Raw genomic sequence first — 21,469 nt, 5'->3', positions numbered from 1 at the left:
AAAAATTAGACATGCTATCTGCCAATAGAACTTAACCAAAAAGTGCATTCTATGCATCCAAAAATATAGAAAATATAACAAATCAAATCATTTATTATTCAACCAAAAAATAAAATAAAAGCCACATGCATGTGTCCCGCTTCTTAATATAGGGGTTCAACAATGCCAAGAGTTGGTGAAAGCAGGGGTCTGTCATCCGGAGATAATTCCATAAAACATCTGTATTATTCTCTTGGAGCTCCCACAGTAAAGGCACATGACATAATTGGTCATGATTTAATAAAACCATTTTTGGTCCAAGAACGTCTTCCTTCCTTCCTTCCTTCCTCTCCTCTCCGGCTCTAATCACGTTCTTAAAGAAAAAAAAAAAAAACAGTCCAGCACCCTGTATGTAGATCAGGGGTTTCGGGCACATGTATATGGGGGGGGGGGGGGCGGCACCTGTGTGCCCCTGATGGATGGACGGGCCGCCACTGCTCCTAGAACAGCAGAGGGCCATGATGTGCAAATTGTTGGACTTTGCTAAGTAATTGACTCTCCTGAAGTAGTCAAATTTTCTAGAAGGTTCAGAGGCACATTGCAAGTGAATACAAAATAACTTATAGAAAGAAAAAAACCTAAACAAGAATTTAAAATGCCTTCCTGTGCTTTTACCTGCAAGATTTTAAAGTTGGTGGCAGGGTCACAGTTCCACCCTGACCCAATTAATTTGTCGGCAACTAGTGGGTGGTTTGTATTTCTTCTGCTTGGCATCCCTGTCTTTTGCAAGCCATGAATACTGGTATCGGTGAATAGGAAGCAGCTCAGTTTTAACCATCTATGGGAGTGTTTTAATAAATCATGCAGCTATTGTCTCTTCATTCCATGACTGAATTTAGCTAAGAATGTAATTATTTAGCTTATTACAACATGAAACCCCTATAGGACAGCCATTCTCAACAAAACTTCCATGGAACTCTGGCGTTCCTCAGAGGAGAGTAGTGGGAGATTGATCTCCTGCCTACACTGACTACCAATGTGTGGGGTCACTTGTATGCTGACCACCAACGTGAGGGTTCACTTAAATTTTCACGGTCTGCGTTTTTTTTTTTTTTTTTCCTGGCCATTATTTATAGTTTTTCACGTTTTATTAGGTAAACAAGACCTATATCTCAGTAATGTATCAAAAGCATTCAGTGTAATATTTTATAGTGGTGGTATCCTGCAACCTGAAAACTATAGGGTTTCTTTGATTTAAAAGTTGTGACTTGGAGGTTAAATGGGACTGAAGGCTCACTCCATGTCACAGCGATGGGTGCCTAAACTACCAAGCACAGTCTTGTGGGAGCAGCTAGGAAGGGATGGCAGTTAGGTGAACCTGTTGTTTTTGTCTTGCATGCCTTATCTGTTGCTTTTGTCCTTTTTTTTTTTTTTTTTTTTTTTAAATAAGGATTTGACACTCCCTAAATGCCTGCAGAATTCTGCCTACATTTTCAACCACTACTTCCCTTAACAATCTATATCAGCAAGCAGCAGACATGCAAAGCCCTCTCTGTGAGCATGGGAGATAAGTCGCCAGCTTGCTACCCGGGTCACATGACCTCTAGCTAGGCTGCCTGTGATTAGCGCACTAAGACAGAAGCGGGTGAATTTAAATGTCCCAGAGTGTGTAGTCCGGTGATCGCCGGTAGAGGGAAATCCTCCAGCCAGGAGCTTTGCTACAGCTGATCCCAATAGACACACTCGGCTGATGGTCATCGCCAGCTCTATATAACAGGTGGGTGGGGAGGAAGGGGCAGCGCTGTGCTCGGTGAAGAGTGTGCTTGCGGCTCTACGGTGTACAGAGATTTACCATGTAAGTGGCTTCAGTTCTATAATCTGATGCTGGATGGGTTGGTGTAGCCTGAGCATTGCTGGGTGTCACTGCTGCCCCTGGAGGATGGGGATTACTGGGGGCTCAGAGAAAGGTGCAAACAAAGGTAAAAGAGGAAGGGGCGCTGCACCTGCCGGGGAGGGCAGGGACTCCTAAAAAGGCCATTACTGTAGCAGGCCATGTGTGATCTCCTCCCGGGGATCGGACATATGGTAGGGTGAGCGGCGTTCTGTCCCCCCCCCCCCCCTCCTCCTCTGGACGCAGTCACATGACCTCTGACACGCCGCTCTGTACACCTGTTAAAGTTTGGGCACTCGGGCTTAAAAAGGTTCCCCACTACTGATCTATATAGTCAACATCAAGACTGATTGTGGATGTTGCTGTAAGCACTTCTAAGAAAACGTCCTAATATGTTTTAAATGCTTTTGAAGAGGTTTGCTGATGCTCTTCAGACTATCCTTGAAAAACTAAGATTACAAAAAAAACTGTGAACTAGGCCTTAGTGCAAAATGTTTGAATGGAGCATATGATTGAATCTGCTTTCTTGTATTAAAGGACAAGTACAGCCAAAGTTTGTTCGGTCTTCAAACCTGTGACCCGTTTTTCAGCAGGCTTCATGCCACAGAGCCAGGAAAGATCGCACCCATATGGTCGGGATCCGCTCACATGCCTGGACCGGCATCTGGCTCAGCCTCTCATTGAGCTGCTGAGAGCCTAAGCCAGCCGCTCACAGCCCAGCACTCCAGTGAGTGTGGGGGGAGGTCGGGTGCAGGGCAGAGAGCTTGAGGATCTGAGCGATTGGCGATGTTTGATCGATTGGTTCTCAGTGTTGGAGCCAGCGGGGGACAGATGCAGCATTGCACTGCATCCGCCTAGGTAAGTATGATTCACAGAAAAACTCAATTCCCATAATTCTCTTTTTAAATATGAATTGTGAATGCTAGTCATGCATGTTAAGATTTCTCCATCCACGCTAAACCATGTAGATGGAGGAATCGCCACTGCTGGCTAATGTAATCAGATAGCTGACTGGCCTTGTGCCTGTGAGAATACCCAAACAATTACTTTGGATACTGTTTTTACTAGGTTTATTTGATATTTCAATCAACTTTTCTCAATCTGGTTGTTACCAATAGAGCTACCCACGCCTTGAATTTTGGCATATTTGGCAGCATCTTAAAGTGGAACTTCAGTTATTTATTATTATTATTATTATTATTATTATTTTTTTTTTTTTTCATCTTTCCATCTATTAAATCTTCTGCTCTTCTTGTTTTAACTTTTGGATAGTAAAACTTTTTATTTTATTTTTTTATTTTTCTGTCAGTAAATACCTTCTACAGCTCACGTCATGTTTTTTGTCTGCTAAAAAGCCTAGGCTTATTCGCGCTCTCTCTCTCTCACGCTGTGAGTCATAAGAGGGCCAATGAGAGCTGCTAAGTTGGAGGTGTGTGTCTGTGTACATCCAGGAAGTGGTCAGATAGCAGCTTCAGCTGCCCATAGTTAAAATTGATGCACCCAGACTCAGTGGAAGGAGATTTCTGCAGCATATTTGGCAAAATAAAGAATCACAGTATATATTAAATAATATGCAATGTAGTTGGAGGGAAGCTTCAGAATGGCAAAAGATGTTTTTATTACATTATTATATGAGCAGACTGCAGTTCCTCTTTAAGTATAGACATTGTATATGTGTCCCCCTTTTTTTTATTTATTTATTTATTTATTTATTTATTTTTTTTTTTTTTTTTTTTTTTTTTTTTTAGCGCATCATCTCGTTGGTATTTTTCTAGCACACATTTTGGATTGTTCATTGCATTTTGGGTCATCATATAGATGCAAAGAGGTTTTGCTACTGATGGTGATCACATTTCTTTAGTCTAAGCAGAAAAGAACATGGTCCGTCTGTCAATCAGCCGGATATTGTCATTTTCATGTAGGAAATCTCCTATTTCCTAAATGCTGAAGTCAGTAAATGTATGGAATTTTAACCATGTAAACACATCCCTGGGTATTATAGTAATCATTTCCTCTTCCCTTAAAGAAACCAAAATGTAAAACAGTTATGTTGTTCAATACAATAAATATGGCCAAGTAAACTTGATCCTTTAAAGCTGAACTCCAGGATCCTTTAAATAATTTTGTCTTCTCCCATTTAGTAATAAATCCAGGGTTGGCTTTTCGAGTTTTGTAGTCACTAGAAGTGTTTAAGAAAAATCTAGAGCATTGCATAGGCCTGGTGTCCTGACAGACTTCCTCCAAAAGAAGACGATTTTCCATGGAAATGGCGAGGTTTAGTTGGGGAGCGCAGGAAATAGGTTAATTGGTATTGGCGGCAAGCATTAATCTCAAGGACATTGTAAGCCTCAGACATTAGAGAAATGTATTCCACTCGGGGCTGATAAGAAGTTTGATGCCCTCATAACCCCTGGCTCAACCCTCCTACGGAAGATTGTATCCGATTTGACCTGGGAGGAACTCCATGTCCTACAATAGGCGACATGGAAGATGGAAAAACTCTAAATGTTAGGAAGAAAAAAAATAGCTGCTGCATTTTTAATGTGACATGCCGAGTTTGACAGGCATCACCACTTATTAAACCCTCCTATGTAAGTGAATTAGACTGCGACACAATTGCTAGCCAAATGTTTGCCTTGCAGTTCAGTCCTGCAATATAGTTCTGCAGTTTGAAACCCCCCCCCCCCAAAAAAGAACAGGCATCAGGAAGTGCCAGTATTGCATACTGAATGCCTACAAACCTTCTTTCACTGTCCTCTGAAACGCAGTCCACCATAGATCACTTTTCACAGAGGCTGTAAACGCTGCTTCTAATGTGAAATAAGCCTTATACCAGGGATATGCAATTAGCGGACCTCCGGCTGTTGCAAAACTACAAGTCCCATCATGCCCCTGCCTCTGGGTGTCATGCTTGTGGCTGTCAGTCTTATTATGCCTCATGGGACTTGTAGTTCTGCAACAGCCGGAGGTCCGTTAATTGCATATGCCTGCCTTATACTGTTGCTCCAGATTTTCATTGTACAAACTACGCTACATTTTTACAGTGTTTGAAATATTTCCAACCTAGGACTGTTATGGTATGGGAACACTTTTTTGCTAGTGGAATTTTTAAGGTGAGTCATTGTGGAAATACAGCACAAAAATGTCTGTATGAGCTTCAAAAACGGTTAAAAAAAGACTGTCTTCCTCTTTTTCAGCTGTAGGCAGAAACGTATTTGTTTGCTGCCCCCATTTCAACTAAATATATATAGAACCTCCTGATTTGTACCACAGATAGAAAACCTGTTTACACTAAACACCAGCATTCACATGTTTTATAGATGGCTTATCAGCAAAGTCTTGCTGTTGCAATTGGAATGGTCTCATATTTTTCTAACATTATTTAAACAAAAGTATTTTAATATTACATACGTAACCTAGAGCTGAGAGACGTTCGGTTGTATTGGGCAAACTTTCATTCAACAAAGGCAATCGATCCATACCTCCTAATTTTTAGAGATGGGAAAGGATGTACAATAGTGCAAAGGAGACATCCCTGACACCATTCCCCCCCCCCCCACCCCAAGTCTTGTGGATCACAAATAATTTAACACACCAGTCTTTCTCAACCTTTCTAACCTAATGGAACCCTTGAAATAATTTTCACTTCCAAGAGAACCCTGCTAAGAATTTTATCTACTATTCATGTTTGATACGTGACTCAAAAAAATAAAATAAAAATAAATGGTGGACTTAATTTGACACTTAGTGGGTAATTTTTCAACATCCTCTTGCTTTACATGACCATTTTTAATTGTAGTTATAATCTTAAAAAATTTATATTAATATCCAGAAAATAAAGGGACTGTAAAAATGTTAGTGTACCCTTACATTAGTGGTCAGAGGAGAAGTGCCCCCTTACATTGGATGTCAGTGGAAAATTGTCCCCCTATTAATGGTCAGTGTAGGTGGAAGATTGATGTCCACCATTGCTTAACCACTTTCAGACCGGACCATTTTGCTGGTCAATGACCAGAGGTCTTTTTACAATTTGGCACTGCGCTGCTTTAACTGGTAATTGCGCGGTCATGCAATGTTGTACCCAAACAAAATTTGCGTCCTTTTTTTCCCACAAATAGAGCTTTCTTTTAAAGGTATTTGACTGACTCTGCGATTTTTATTTTTTGCGATATAAACGTAAAAAGACCGCAAATTTTGAAAAAAAATGATATTTTCTACTTTTTGTTATTAGAAAAATCCAATAAACTCAATTTTAGTCATACATTTAGGCCAAAATGTATTCAGCCACATGTCTTTGGTAAAAAAAAAGTCAATAACTGTATATTTATTGGTTTGCGCAAAAGTTGTCACATCTACAAACTAAGGTACGTTTTCTGGAATTTACGCAGCTTTTAGTTTATGACTGCCTATCTCATTTCTTGAGGTGTTAAAATGGCTGGGCAGTACAAAACCCCCCCCAAATGACCCCATTTTGGAAAGTAGACCCCCTAAGGAAATTGATAAGAGGCATGTTGAGCCCATTGAATATTTTATTTTTTTGCCTCAAGCGATTGAATAATGACAAAAAAAAAATTTTTTTTTTTTTTTTTTTTACACAAAGTTGTCACTAAATGATATATTGCTCACACATGCTATGGGCATATGTGAAATGACACACCAAAATAAATTCTGCTGCTTCTCCTGAGTACGGGGATACCACATATGTGGGACTTTTTGTGAGCCTAGCCGCGTACGGGGCCCCGAAATCCAAGCACCGCCTTCAGGCTTTCTAAGGGCGTAAATTTTTGATTTCACTTCTCACTACCTATTACAGTTTTGAAGGCCATAAAATGCCAAGATGGCACAAAACCCCCACAAATGACCCCATTTTAGAAAGTAGACACCCCAAGCTATTTGCTGAGAGGCATGTTGAGTCCATGGAATATTTTATATTTTGCCACAAGTTGCGGGAATATTACAAACTTTTATTTATTTTTTTTTTTTTTCACAAAGTTGTCACTAAATGATATATTGCTCACACATGCTATGGGCATATGTGAAATGACACCCCAAAATAAATTCTGCTGCGTCTCCTGAGTACGAGGATACCACATATGTGGGACTTTTTGGGAGCCTAGCCGCGTACGGGGCCCCGAAAACCAAGCACCGCCTTCAGGCTTTCTAAGGCCGCGTACACACGAGCGGATTGTCTGCCCAACTTAGTCCGCTGAAACGTGTTTCAGCGGACAATCCGCTCGTGTGTGGGCTTCAGCGGACTTTTTCAGCAGACAGTCTGACGGACTTAGTCTTTCGGAACCTCTGGAGGAACCCTAGGATACCATGGAACGCTTGTTGAGAAAGGCTGTTCTACACAAACAATAATTGGTTAAACCATCAAGTCTTTATTTTTAACAATACTTTTCCTATATACTAATTTTTCAAAAACAAATGCAATAATATAGAGGTTGGCCAAGTTCAGAATTTGATCTTGCTTTCAGTGCAATTGCAGTATGTAGTACAACTTGGATTCTACTTTTAAAGTGGTTTGCGTTTTCTATGGGACCAAAATCATGCTGAAATTGCACCAAAGTAATACAGAAATCTTTTCCAAAATTGAGTTGCATTGTTGTGAACAAGCACCATTTAAAAACAAGGTGATCTCCATTTATACACAATCCTGCACAACTCTCGTTGCATATGAAAACGCACTAGTGTGAATGGAGGCTGAGATATTTAGACCTATATAACGCTTTAATAGCTATTGTGTACTTCTTTTATTTTTTTCCTGCTAAACCAGCTGAGATTCGAACGGTTTATGGCGGCCTAAGGCCTGTTCTGTTTTCTGTCAACAAATACAATGGGTAAACTAGGTAAAGTCTCGTCTCCCAGCATGCTTTGCAGAAATGGGTCTAACAGCATTTCTTGTGTTTTTTAGAATTCTTTAGCTGCAGGAATATTAACAGAAAAGTGCCTTTTTTTTTTCTATGTTCTTAACCAAAGTTTTGGCTTGTTGTCTTAGGATTAGATATTACGGGACAAAGGGCAGCGCTGAGACATCAGCAGAGAATTCCTGTAACTAGATCCACATTTTCTGTTTTTACTTAACATTCCAGTCAAAGTTTGCAACACACATACTATATGTTACAGGAAATGAGAAACCAAACACCATTAGCTGAAGTTGTATTTTGTTATATTTTATATATACTTCTATTATTTTTATATATATATATATATATATATATATATATATATATATATATATATATATATATATATATATATATATATATATATATATATATATATATATATATATATATATAAATGATGTGTCGCTGCAGTTAAGTGAATATTTTACACAAAGACAAGATTGCTTGGTGCATCTTTTTTCTTTCTTTGTGTGTGTGTGTGTGTGTGTGTGTATATGTATGTGTGTGTGTGTGTGTGTGTGTGTGTGTGTATGTATATGTATATATATATATATATGCACCGCATACTAGCTCATTATGAAATACTTACCTTAGAACAGTGATGGCGAACCTTGGCACCCCAGATGTTTTGAAACTACATTTCCCATGATGCAGAGTACATGAGCATCATGGGAAATGTAGTTCCAAAACATCTGGGGTGCCAAGGTTCGCCATCACTGCCTTAGAACGAGGCCACGACATCTGGCCCGATCCACGCCGAGGGAGCTGACATGCTCCCTCGGCATTTCTTCCGGGTATCGCAGCTCCGGCGCTGTGAGTGGCCGGAGCCGCGATATCGTCACTCCCGTGCATGCGCGCGGGAGATTTCATTCCGGCCGGTCGGCCACTGCCGGATTTTCAGGCCGAGAATCCCCTTGTGCGCATACGCTGCTGCAGTCAGCGGCACATACCGAGGGGAATATCTCCTAAACCGTACAGGTTTAGGAGATGTTTTTTTTACCTACAGGTAAGCCTTATTATAGGCATTCCTGTAGGTAAAGGTAAAAAAAATGAGTATACAACCACTTTAAAGAGGAAGTAAACAATGATGAGTTTACTTCCTCTTTCATTCCCTGTATAGTATAGTATAGTAGTCCATTATGTGTCACTTACCTGACACAGGAGCCAGCGAAGTCACCGCTGTCCCCTGTAGTCCGGCGCATCCATCTTCACGGTGGGGTCTCACTGCTCCACGGCTGCCATTTGGCGAAGCAGCGATGACGCGTGGCATCTTCGTTGTTGACGATGCCGAGCTCAGTGCGCCTGTGCTCTGCTATCTACGGCGCATGCGCCATAGACAGCAGTGCCTGTCTTTCGGCAAATATCTCCTAAACAGTGTATGTTTAGGAGATATTTCTTGGACCTACAGGTAAGCCTTAATCTAGGCTTACCTGTAGGTCAAAGTGTGTTGTAAGGGTTTACAACCACTTTAAGGGCAGGGACTGATGTGAATGTATGATATACTGTATGTGTAAAGCGCTGGGTAAATTGACGGCGTTCTATAAGTACCTGTAATAAATTTAAATAAAATTTTTAAAAAAAATACATTTCTGAAAGCCAACTTGTGCGCAAAAAAAACTAAAATATTTTTTATTAGTTTTTTGCATATAAATTGGTAATTAGAAATTGGTGTAGGCTTTGAGTAGTGCTGTTTTTATATAATATTTACATTTTAAAAATCTGTCTCCAGTGTCTTTTCAGGTGCATAGACCAGCTCCTTCCTTACGCTGAAGCATTATTGAGGCTTTTTAAAATGTATGGGAAAAGGAAGCATACGTGGATATAAGCCAAGGTTTATGCATCCTAAAAGTTCTCAGTATGTTTTTGCTGTTTGGTTTTACACATGGACAGCTAGAAACAATCTTTTGAGGGCAGGGAAAAATGTAATTGTCTGTAAATCGATGAATAAAATATTTGTACTACATAAATTTCTGTATATGGTACCCAATAGGACTGGTGATCATGATTTTGTTAGTCTGGTGTAAGGTGTTTTGTAACATACTGGACAATCTATTGGGGATCTGTAATTGTAAATTTGTTTACATCCAAATGTAATTTTATTTTATTTTTTATATATCTAGTAAATGCATTCCAGGTGCATCAAAACAAAAGATGTGCAAGGTCTTCACTTTTGTTACATTTAACTGACTTGAAAAGCCTGTCCCCGAGAGAATGTTGCAAAGAAGGACGTTTTGTTTCCTGTGTAGAATCAGTGATCTCTCTGTTTACGTCTGACACATCCCCTACTAAATAAAACTTATAGCTCTGTCAGACCTATAAATTCCACCTCTATAGTTCCTGTCATCAGTGGGTGTAAAGGATCTCTGCAGAGAGACCACTGCTTCCACGCAGAGTGCGAATCCTTCTCTGCAGCATGCTGGCAAGGTTTATGTGTTTCTACCGTGGCTGCTTTCTAAAGCTTTCTCTATCAAACCGTAATAACTTTCACACCTGTATTGTATCTAGCTGGTTTAAACAAAGGTTTAATTGGGCTTTAAAACCCCTGGAATCTCCTTACTGATTTAACTTTTTTTTTTTTAAATGTCTTTAGTTTTCTTAGTCAGTATGTTTTTTACCTAATTTATTGTTATTTATCCCCCCCCCCCCCCCCCCCTTTTTTTCTCTTTATATAGGGAGAACTAGAGAAACTTAACCAGTCCACAGATGACATCAACCGGAGGGAAATTGAGCTTGAGGTAAGTCTCGGGTGCATTTCTGTGATCACAGCTAGTTGCAGGAAACTCAAATGATGATACCACTAGTCATAATAAAGCATGTATTATATGTCTTCACTTTCAGAATTCCCTTAGTGATGTGTCAGAGGCATTTTCAGCATAGCAGATATTGTACTGCAAAGTGACTATTCCTCTTACTTTTAAACTATGTTGTTGGTTAATCTCTAAATGTACAATAATTACTTACGCAAATTATTTCTGGAAACATGGAGGAAAGAAAATGAAAATTTCCCATGGTATCCAATCCAAAAGAATAAGAATATACAGGTGGTCCCCAGGTTACAAACGTCTGACAAATGACTCCTATTTACAAATGGAGGGAAATAGGAAGTGAGAGGAAATCTACCCCGAGGAAGGGAAATTCACTCTTATGTCGCAGTGCTCATTGGTGTTCCCTTGTCGACCTCCGTGTTATAGGACATGGTAATGATGTGGAGGTCAATAGAAGGAACTAGTGAAGTGCTGTGAGGGACCAGAAATATTGGTTTCCCAGTGAACATCTGGGAAACAGATTATGATTGTTTAAAAAAAAAAATTCTGTACAGGGTTGCTTTAAGAACGATGATCTGTAATTTCTTACTAAGATATGTTATTTGTTTGCTGTTATCAATCTTGTTTTATCACAAGCTGCAGCCTTTCATAACTTGATCAGTGTCTTGCGGATCATATCTGGGAACGTTTATCTAGTATCCTGTCCTTCCAGTTTTGAATCTGATATACAAGGCAAACATTTCCTTGGGCCCCCATCTTCCATGCAGTTTTGTTCTCCACCTGCTCTGAGCATACAGTAAATTGCAGCTAGACTCAAAATTAGTTTACTGAATCCGATCAGGCTGTGATTGGTTGCCAGAGGTTACAGTCTATCATTACCGCTCACTTACTGGCTGCTAGAGTTTACAGCACATGACTTCTGCTTGTTGATTGGTTGGTAGACATTTCTGTACACAAATACTGCTCACTAATTGGTTGCTGGACATCCATGCCACTCACTAATTGGTTGTTAGATGTTACTGCACATTTTTACTGCTCACTGATTGGCTGCTAGACGTTGCTGCATATCCTTACCGCTCAATGATTGGTTGGTTGCAAGAGGTTAGTGTACATCATTACTGCTCACTGATAGGTTGCTAAAGGTTTACAGCACATTATCTCCTCGCTGCCTGCACACCATGGACTGGAGAGATGAGGGGACCCATCGATGGACAGAAAACTCCTAGGACTCCTGGGAACAATGGCAATGCTGGGGGGTTGTAATGTGTTCAATGGCAATGCTGGGGGGGGGGGCAGTGGTGGGGGGATGGGATTAGTTAGGAGGCAGTACACTGGCAAATTCTGAATCGTGTACAGCAATGGAGAAATCTTTGGCAAGTGTATAGTGGGGGGATTTGCACTGGCCCCAATATGAGGGGGAATTTACACGGATCACCATGTAGGGGGTTTTATAGGCGAATTTACACCAACCAGTAGTGTAAGGGGGGAATATACAATGACCTCCATGTAAGGAGGAATTTACACTGACAACCATTGTCAAGGAGATTTGTACTGTCAACCAATGTAATGGGGGATTTTTCATCAACAACCACTAAAGGGGGATTTCTACACTGGCCACATGTAAGGGGGGATTTACACTTGCAACCAATTTAAAGGGGGCTTCTACGTGGACCACCAATGTAAGGGAGGATTTGAAACTGACCACAAATGTAAGTTCTTTTTTTTTTTTTTACTGATTACCAATATAAAGAGGAGTTTTAATACTGGCCACCAATGTAGTGGGGATTTACACTGACCACCAATGTAAGGGGGACCTTCACACTGGCCACTAGTGTGACTGAAAGGATTATACACCAAGCCCCAATGTAATGAGAAGATTTACACTGGCCACCAATGTAACGAGGACATTTAGCCTGCGTTCACATGTGTGTCAGGAATGCATGCAAATTTGCTTTCCTGACACCACAGAAACGTGCTGCCCTTTAGCAGATATATAGCAGTACCATTAATTGTTAATGACACCCTCGAGCATCTGCTGAGGTGTGTATTCACAAAAATTCAAGGTGCTCTGACACCATTTTTTTTTTTTTTTTTTTTTTTTTAAATGGGTTCCATCTCTTTGCTTACCTTTTACAGAATAGGCTGATGTTAGGCTTAATGACCACAGTTGTAGGCAGGACTTTCAAGCATGCCCCTTTACCTCCCCACTGGGCAGCATTTAGCAGAGGTGATGGTGGCTATGACCTCAGAGGAGCATGATGTCAATGCTGCCTCTATTTACATATGAATGCATCGGGTCCGTGGCTATTTACATATCAATGCAGGTTATTTACATGTAGACACAGGGTCTGGAGGTGAGTCAATAGGGGAGATCTGGGCAGCACTAGTAACAAAACTTCACACTGAGTTTTTGGGAAACACAGCACAGACTAAAACTTCAAGGAACAAGGCAATTTAATCTGGGATAGTTGGCAAGTATGTGGCAGCTGCTTTGGGCCCCACACCAATGATGGAGCCCAGAGCAAATGTCCCTTTTGTCCTGCCTTAAAGACGGCGCTGCTGATATAAATAGGGCATGAACAACACTGAAATGGCTTAAAAATGTATTGTTTGCTGTGTTTTATTGAGCCTGTTATTGACATTTATGTAGTTATACCATCCTTTTATTTAAATCGTAAAATCCCTATTTTATAGCCTACTAAAGTCAAACCCCTTGGGTGTTAAAGCCTCCATTGAGTACTTCACCAGCTGTTTTATATATATATATATATATATATATATATATATATATATATATATATATATATATATATATATATATATATATATATAAATTTTAAATGTAGCACTCCCCTGCATCAGATTGACCGAGTCACTACTCTACTGATTGGACCTTTTGCCTACTGATAAATGTATTTTATTACATAAAAAAGACAATTTATTGGAAGTACACAGTGTGTGTTGTACGATCTGTTCTGCTTTGCTGCCATTTTCCACCCTACATTCGTTTTGGCTGTCAAAATGACAGTCAGAATTTGCTATGTAAATATATTGGCTGTTAGGCTGCATTCACATTTAGCATTTTGTGAATGCGTTATAAATTGCGTGGTTTGTGTGCTTTATTTTTTATTTGTTTTTTGCACCACTCGCAAAATGTAATTGTTGTAAAAATCTGTACAGTGTACAGTTGTGAGAGCTGAAGATGTTTGTTTTCATGTCTGTTGAGATGTGTTCTAGTTTAAGATGCCCATTGTTGTCCATTTGGTCCTTGGTAATCAACCTAAATTAGTATTCAATTGATCCTTTTATAGTATATAGTAAACATGTTTGAAAATAGTGATCATTTATTGAAAACTATCCTAAATATGACCATAACTGCATTTAAAATATGGATCAAATAGGGAAAAATTTGTAAGGTGTAAGAATATCTATCCACCAATGCAAACTTTGTATGTATGGCCCTCATAGAGAAACTTTAATTGTACTTCATGGCAGGCGCTAGTTAACATGTAACATGACTGACTTTCCTATTAATATTTTGCTAGTTCTGCAGGCCTGTGTACATTCCTTTTTAAAATTTTTATCTGTTTACACTTTGATTGAAAAAACAATACAACCAGCCAGTACAATGTATGTCATCTACGAAGGACAGTAAAGTTTAATTTGATATAAAATAATCTGAGGTTTTGTTCATAAGACATTTTGTACCCTGGAACAGCCTCAGGGAAAGTCATGCATCACTTTGTTTAGGCTAATCGTAGCTGATGAAGCGCGGTACAAAGTGTTTTATTCAGGAGTAAGAGTAGTTATGTATTGTTGAGCTCGTATTGTTTTTGCCTTGTTTGTCTTTTGTCTTTCTTGTTTAACAATCTTTTAACAAAGTTCTAGACAAGTCAATATGTTTAATACATATTATCCAGGAATTTAATGTAACAATATCTAGCCTAAGCATTATCATGCATATGGTAGAGTGGTAACTTTGCCTACAGTAATGTGGTCATGAACTTGAATAATTTTAATTAAGAATATGATGAAATAAAATTGTAGAAGTGTATAGATTATAAATGTGAAATCTGTATGCTAAAATGATCAGTAGTTCTAGAGATATAGGCTGCTTAGTTGATATGCAGATCTCATTTTTACTGTAAAAGCAGTTTTTTTTTTTTCCTTTTTATGCCTCCTAAACCACCCTATTGGTCACATTAGTAATGTCATTGACCAATAAGAAGATTTAAATGGTGTGGGGGGCCATTGTACATTTTTACAGCAAGAGCATGTATAATTTTTGTTGCCTATATCTGTGTATCTATTGAAATGGATATTTTGATGATAGGCAACTCCTATCCTCATATTGATTAGTGGTTCCAAATTAATAACTACTGCAGTAGGGAACAGACACAAAAGATACGCTCAGCATCTTTCCAAATAACCGTTCTCCTTTATTATGACGCATTTGAAGGCTTTTATACACATGATTACGTAGGTATCACATTAATATTACAATTGTACGTTTATGGTAACAAGGGGCGTTACATAGGCAGGCTTATTCTAATCAGAACTCGAAAGAATGCAAAACATGTACTGAAAACATTATTAGTGCTGTGTGCACAGTGAGGGCATTGTGCAATACATATAAAATAGAATACAATTATATACAGAACCTACAAATTTCCATTACACTATTAACAAGCATGCCCAGATTTGTGACAGTGTTATTCAAAGTGACCCTAGAGGTATCTGTAGATGCCTGCAGTAGCATTCGTTGCTCCCTCTCCTTTTTTATGCCAAGCCAATCTGATTGGACAAAACTCTAGCATGTGCAGGTGCCAGGGCTTACCTACTCCCACACATGTTGGCTAATTGTTATTATTCTGCCTAACTGGCCATTAGGATATATAGTAAGTGCGAGGGGGAATGGCATGAGCGATCACTGTGCCAGAGTTACCCAAGTTCAACAGGCCGTTGTTTGGGCATAGAGAAGGTTTTGAATGGTGTTGAAGATATGTTGAAAATATAATTAGCCGACCCAGATATACAGGCAGCTAAAATGATAATCGCTTCTTCTTTCCTTCTCCTTCTCCTTCTCCTTCTCCTTCTCCTTCTCCTTCTCCTTCTCCTTCTCCTTCTCCTTCTCCTTCTCCTTCTCCTTCTCCTTCTCCTTCTCCTTCTCCTTCTCCTTCTCCTTCTCCTTCTCCTTCTCCTTCTCCTTCTCCTTCTCCTTCTCCTTCTCCTTCTCCTTCTCCTTCTCCTTCTCCTTCTCCTTCTCCTTCTCCTTCTCCTTCTCCTTCTCCTTCTCCTTCTCCTTCTCCTTCTCCTTCTCCTTCTCCTTCTCCTTCTCCTTCTCCTTCTCCTTCTCCTTCTCCTTCTCCTTCTCCTTCTCCTTCTCCTTCTCCTTCTCCTTCTCCTTCTCCTTCTCCTTCTCCTCCTCCTCCTCCTCCTCCTCCTCCTCCTTCTCCTTCTCCTCCTCCTTCTCCTTCTCCTTCTCCTCCTCCTTCTCCTCCTCCTTCTCCTTCTCCTCCTCCTTCTCCTCCTCCTTCTTTCTTCATCCTCTTTCCTCTCCCCTTTATTGGTCCTCACTGACCAGTATGGGGCTTGGAAGATCCAAAACCAATTTTTACAGAGCATTCTATATCAGCGAGTACTAATGCATTGGAGAAACTAGTTTGTAACATTCTGAATTGTGGTAATTTTCTGCCTTTATGAATATGCATGTCTCTCAAACCTGAGTGTTTTCAGATGTTTAGCTAGAAGGCCGCGAGATTCCTCTTGCAATAGCAATGTGTGTAAAACTTTTTGGTACTTTTCCAGAAAATTTCCCAGGCAAGTTCATACAGACCAGTATAATAAATATGCAAATTATTAATGGTTTTTGTGTCGTGGTCATGGCATTTCCTTGCACAACTTCATATACAATTGGGGAAACCAGTATACGTAATAGGTTTAAGTTGTACCAAAATAAGATACTAGTTGTGTACAGGTCTCTATACTTATACACTTTTTAGGTTATTTTTTTCTCCTTTGCTCCATTATACATTCAGGTTTAGTGGTTTGGATGTGGGCAATGACCTAGCCACAAAGCCATGCTATGACTCCAGAACACTAGGTTGTTGGCCAAGCTTCACAGTGTTTAGGAACCTTATACCAGAGGCTGGTCACCAGGACTGAGGGCAGCAGTGGAGCAGCCCGTTATAAAGCTTAATTGTAGATGATTTACACTGCAACCAAAAAGTTCTAACCTATATCATTCCATGTATGCCTTTGTATCTATAATAGCAGTATACTTTACCACCATAATGCTAGCTATACAGGCTTATAAGGCCTCCCTCACTACACAAATTGCATTTACTCTTTACTGAAACAAGATGTGCAAAATCTGAGGGACAGGACAGTCGTTGCAGAGGAATGTATCGGCTCCATGGAGGATGTAGTACACCCCCTATCTGTTAATGTGAGAGAGCAAACGGGTGAACTGGCGGCCCTCCGTGCAAAAATAGACTATTTGGAAAATCGTTTGTGTAGGAACAATCTCCGCTTTGTGGGGTTCCCGGAGCATGAAGGCTCCCACCCCGCAAAAATTCCTATATGCCTGGCTGAAGGATATTTTTGGGACAGATGCACCCTCCTCCTATGCTATTGAACGTGCACATGGCACTCCCCCGCGTCACCCTCTTTCTGGAGCTCCCCCACACTCCATAATCGCACGGATCCTTAACTTTCAAGACAAAGTTGCCATTTTGTGTCTTGCATGAGAGAAAAGCCAATTTGAAGTATAATGGAAATTCCATCTCTATTTACCCTGACTTTTCAGCTGATGTGCAGCAACCATGCATCTCTTTCGCAGCGGTAAAAAATCGCCTGCGCACAGAGGGTCTCCTTTACACCATGCTTTTTCCTGCCAAACTGCGAATTATCCATGATGGCAGGACTTACTTTTACACCAACCCTAAAGAAGCCATGGCGTGGCTGAATGACCGGTATGGTAATGTACCACGACACAGAGCAGTTTGAACACAAGTCACTGAGCTCCCTGCGTATCTTTATCTTGCCGTCTGGCAGTTTCACCACTCACCTTGTCTATGGGAAGAAAGGGGGCCAATACACCATGTCACCCACAGTTATTCTTCAATCCTGAGAAAAAGTGCAACCCCCTTTCCTATTGGCTCCAAAAATAGAACCTTAATGTTTACAACCTGTTAGCCCTTCTACACATGGTCGGATCCATTGGATTTTGTCTGATGGATTTTGTCAAACTGGTGTTGCATACACACGGTCTGTCAAAGGTGTCGGAAAATCCAATCGTTTGTAACGTGATGATGCTATTTAGTTACGGCGGGAATACGTTCAGGCTAGTAGCCAATAGCTTTGGTCTAGGAATTTGATCTGAGCATGCGTGGCACTTTGTCCTATTGGAATTCTCTACAAACGATCGTAGAAAGTCCGATCGGATCATGTCGGAAATTTTTTTTTATATCCACCTCTCAAACTTTGTTGGTCGGACATTCCGACGGAAAAATGCAGATGAAGCCCACACATGGTCGGATTATCCAACAACACGGTCCGATCGGACATTTTCCGTCGGAATGTCCGACCGTGTGTACAAGGGCTTAGATTTGAGCAAGTTCAGATCAAAAACCTTTCATTTACTGAGGCCAAATCCACTTTGCTGAAGATGTTAATAAGTTATTATATCCGTCCTGCATCCCCTCCACAGCAAGTGTTGACTATACTGAAGCTGGACCACTTCAATGCTGAGGCATTTTTTTTTTCTCATCTCCTGTTTTCTGGTTCGGGAGCCAAACCAGACACCACGCACCCCCGCACCAGTTATGGGCGAGGCCATGGAACAGTTCTCTTTTCTCCTAAGTGAAGGTTGTTTTTTTTTTCCATATTCAGGGATCCAAGGCTCACTATGTTTGGGATGGTCGAGCAGGGAGGAGGGTACAGGGTTTTTCAGGAACTTCCAATTTATTTTTATTTTTTTGGCCAGGTTTTTAAAAACTTTGTTTTTGCACTTTGTTTTGCCATATGTATTTGTGCTGCTCTAACTTTAATTTTGCCTTATGACTGTTATTGTATGTTTCTGGTTGTATATACCCCGAACGGCATGGCATGCAATGGAGCACCTATGCCACTAGCCCTCGGGATATATACCTTATCCTGATTACTGTGCCATGGCTAGACTGCTAAAAATAATTTCCTGGAACATTAGAGGACTGAACTCTCCTCAGAAGCGCTCCCTAGTGTTCTCGGTCCTTAAAAAGCACCATCCCCACATTTATTTGTCTCCAGGAAACACAATTGGTTGATTCTAAACCAAGTTCCCTCAAGCTGCCCTGGCTGGCTCAATCTGTTCATGCTACTTGTATGCCTACTCCAGAGGGGGGTCTCAGTTTTGCTGGCTAAACCTCAACATGCAGAGATTTGTGGAGATAAAAACAGACCCAGAAGTTAGATGTGTAGTCCTCATGATTCAAATTGCCTCAGTAACTTTTACCTTGGTAATAGTTTATGTTCCCCCCCCCCCCCACCCCCCATTCTCCGCAGATGTGTTGGTTAAACTGTTGCTTATGCTATTGTCTAGGCCTCCAGGCTCATTGTTATATATACTCATGTATGTTCTTCAACTACCAACTCCGGCATGCTATACGTGTCCAATTTGGCTCGTTCGGTAATCCTATAGCTATACCTCAGTTAGAGAAAGTACATGCGACACCCTGATCCCACTAAACTCATCTCCACATACTACACTACCCTCATGACTGATGGCAACCCCAGATTCCGAATGGCCCAAACAAAATGGACCCTTATGGACTACACTTTCTGAAGAAGACCTATATAAACTTACATTTGAGCTTAGGGAAAAAAATACAAAAACCTTTTAAAAAAATCTGGAATAAATGGCTGGCCAGTCCGTTAACCCTTCCATGAGACAAATGGGCAGATAGGTAGTGGTCCCAACAGAGGAAATATACAAAAATGGGGCACACAACCACCTGATGGTCATACAATCAAAGAATTCTATACTGTACTTTCATGGTAATTCATATTAGTGAATACAGGAGACATGATAAATGAAAACTGTTTATTATGCACTTTAGTGTACATATATAATATTATAATGCTGTGAATCGCCAACATTTCTACCTTTTTTGTATGTGTATGTTGACACAAAAGCTTAATAAAAATATCTTTAAAAAAAGCTCTGAATGTATTGGTTAAAAACAAAAAAAAAACATTTATTACTACTTTAGGTACCATTAAAACTCTGCATCTTATTTTGACTATTATTTCTGTCTTTACCGGTTGGCCTGTCTGTTTGGAAAAGTTATTATCAGTTCCCTTTTTGTGCTCAGCCACATCATCATGTTTGACGTATAATCGAATCATTTATTTTAATGTAAATTTCACTTCCTTTTTTTTTTTTCTTTTTCTTATAAAAGCATCTGTCATATTTTGTGAGTGATTTTCTACAAACCATAAAAGTTGCTGTTGCACACTTCTCTCCTGCTCACAGTGAATGCGCTGGAACGCCATGAATTTGCAAGAATGTGCAGTTAGAGATTTTCTCGTTTTTGTATGGATGTGGAACTGCTTAATTGGTTAATTCAGCAAGCACTACTATTATAAAATACAGTGTTAATTCAAAAAATACATAGTCTTATAATTGCTGTCACATACATTTAAACCCTGTAGACTCTAATCAGCTAGTAGTGGTTTTCTATAAATCCTAAAACGAGGAGGGAATAGATGCTGTAACATATGAAATAAACATGTTGTTTATTTCTAAATCCATGATTGAAGCTGCATTGAACATTTATGTACACTAACGCAATATATTTTCAAATATTATAGGGATCTCTTAGAGACTGTCAAGTATGCACTCTCTTTTGGCACTGATGTGTATAGACCCTAAAAAGTCATTTTACTCAGTACTAAAAATCACTTTTTTTTATTTATATTATAATTTTAAAAGGGTGCAGCGTTGCTTAACCTGGAAGTAAACTGAAATGTGATCAAAACTATATGCATGTAAGAATATAAAATTACATGAGTTTTCTGTGCTTTTTACAATAATTTAAAAAATTGTAGGTAAGGTTCTCTTTTAAAAAAAATTAAAGATGTTGTGTTATACTTGCCTGCTCTAAGCAATGGTTTTGTACAGAGAAGTCCTAAACCACCACTTTTGGGGTCCTTCACCTGTTCTCCTGGCTCCTCCTGCCTCCCAAGTGCCCCCATAGCAAGCCGCTGTGAATTGTACACTGTACCCCTACCCATTCACCTGGGGGGAAAAAAGTGTCAATAAAAAACACACTAGACCGTTTTTTTTTTTTTTTTTTTTTTTAAGTAATTTAGGCAGCTCCGGGGATCTCTTCCGACTTCTTCCTCTCTCTGGCCTCTTCTCCCGGTCTCTGTCTTCTGCCATGCTTTTCTGCTCTTTGTTAGCATTGGCCCGGTCTTCTCCGTCTTCTTCTTCCCTTTGGTCTTCTTCCGATGTTGACGCAACGCTTTCTACCGATTGTAATGCCATTTGCGTGGTGCGCAACATCTTCTAAAAGCATGGTTTGTGGACACCGGGTGATGTCATCCAGTGAACCCACCCCTTATGATATCACCGCCCCATCATGCCCCTGGGTGGGGACATCATAAGAGGCGGAGGTCACCGGATGACATCACCCGGTGACCATGCCCCATGCCTATATAAGACGTTACGCGCACACAGCATTACATCGGCAGAGTGTCGTGTCAACATCGGAAGAAGATGACGGCGAAGACCGGGCCAACGCTATCAAAAGAGCAGAAGATAGCGGAAGAGGCCAGAGCGCACGGAGAAGTCGGAAGAGACCCCCGGAGCTGCCTAATAAATTACTTTAAAAAACCTGTCTAGTGTGGTTGTGGGGAAGAGGCCCTTGTCCTCATCAATATAG

The 21,469-nt window shown here is 40.2% G+C and overlaps 1 protein-coding gene across 1 annotated transcript in view; it reads left to right on the top strand.

The window, feature by feature from the left end:
• Positions 1–21,469, top strand: part of SH3BP5 (SH3 domain binding protein 5) — an 83,077-nt gene that overhangs the window by 8,527 nt on the left and 53,081 nt on the right. Inside the window, exon 2 of the mRNA XM_077491489.1 lies at positions 10,452–10,514. Coding sequence (XP_077347615.1) covers positions 10,452–10,514 — 63 coding nt within the window. The remainder of the gene's footprint in view (positions 1–10,451; positions 10,515–21,469) is intronic.

This window comes from Lithobates pipiens, unplaced genomic scaffold (genome assembly GCF_037356315.1).
Source record: "Lithobates pipiens isolate NorthernLeopardFrog02 unplaced genomic scaffold, aLitPip1_a1.2 Scaffold_19, whole genome shotgun sequence".
Lineage (NCBI taxonomy): Eukaryota > Metazoa > Chordata > Amphibia > Anura > Ranidae > Lithobates > Lithobates pipiens.
Note: the sequence above shows the minus strand (reverse complement) of the source record. Positions and strands in the feature narration are given on the sequence as shown.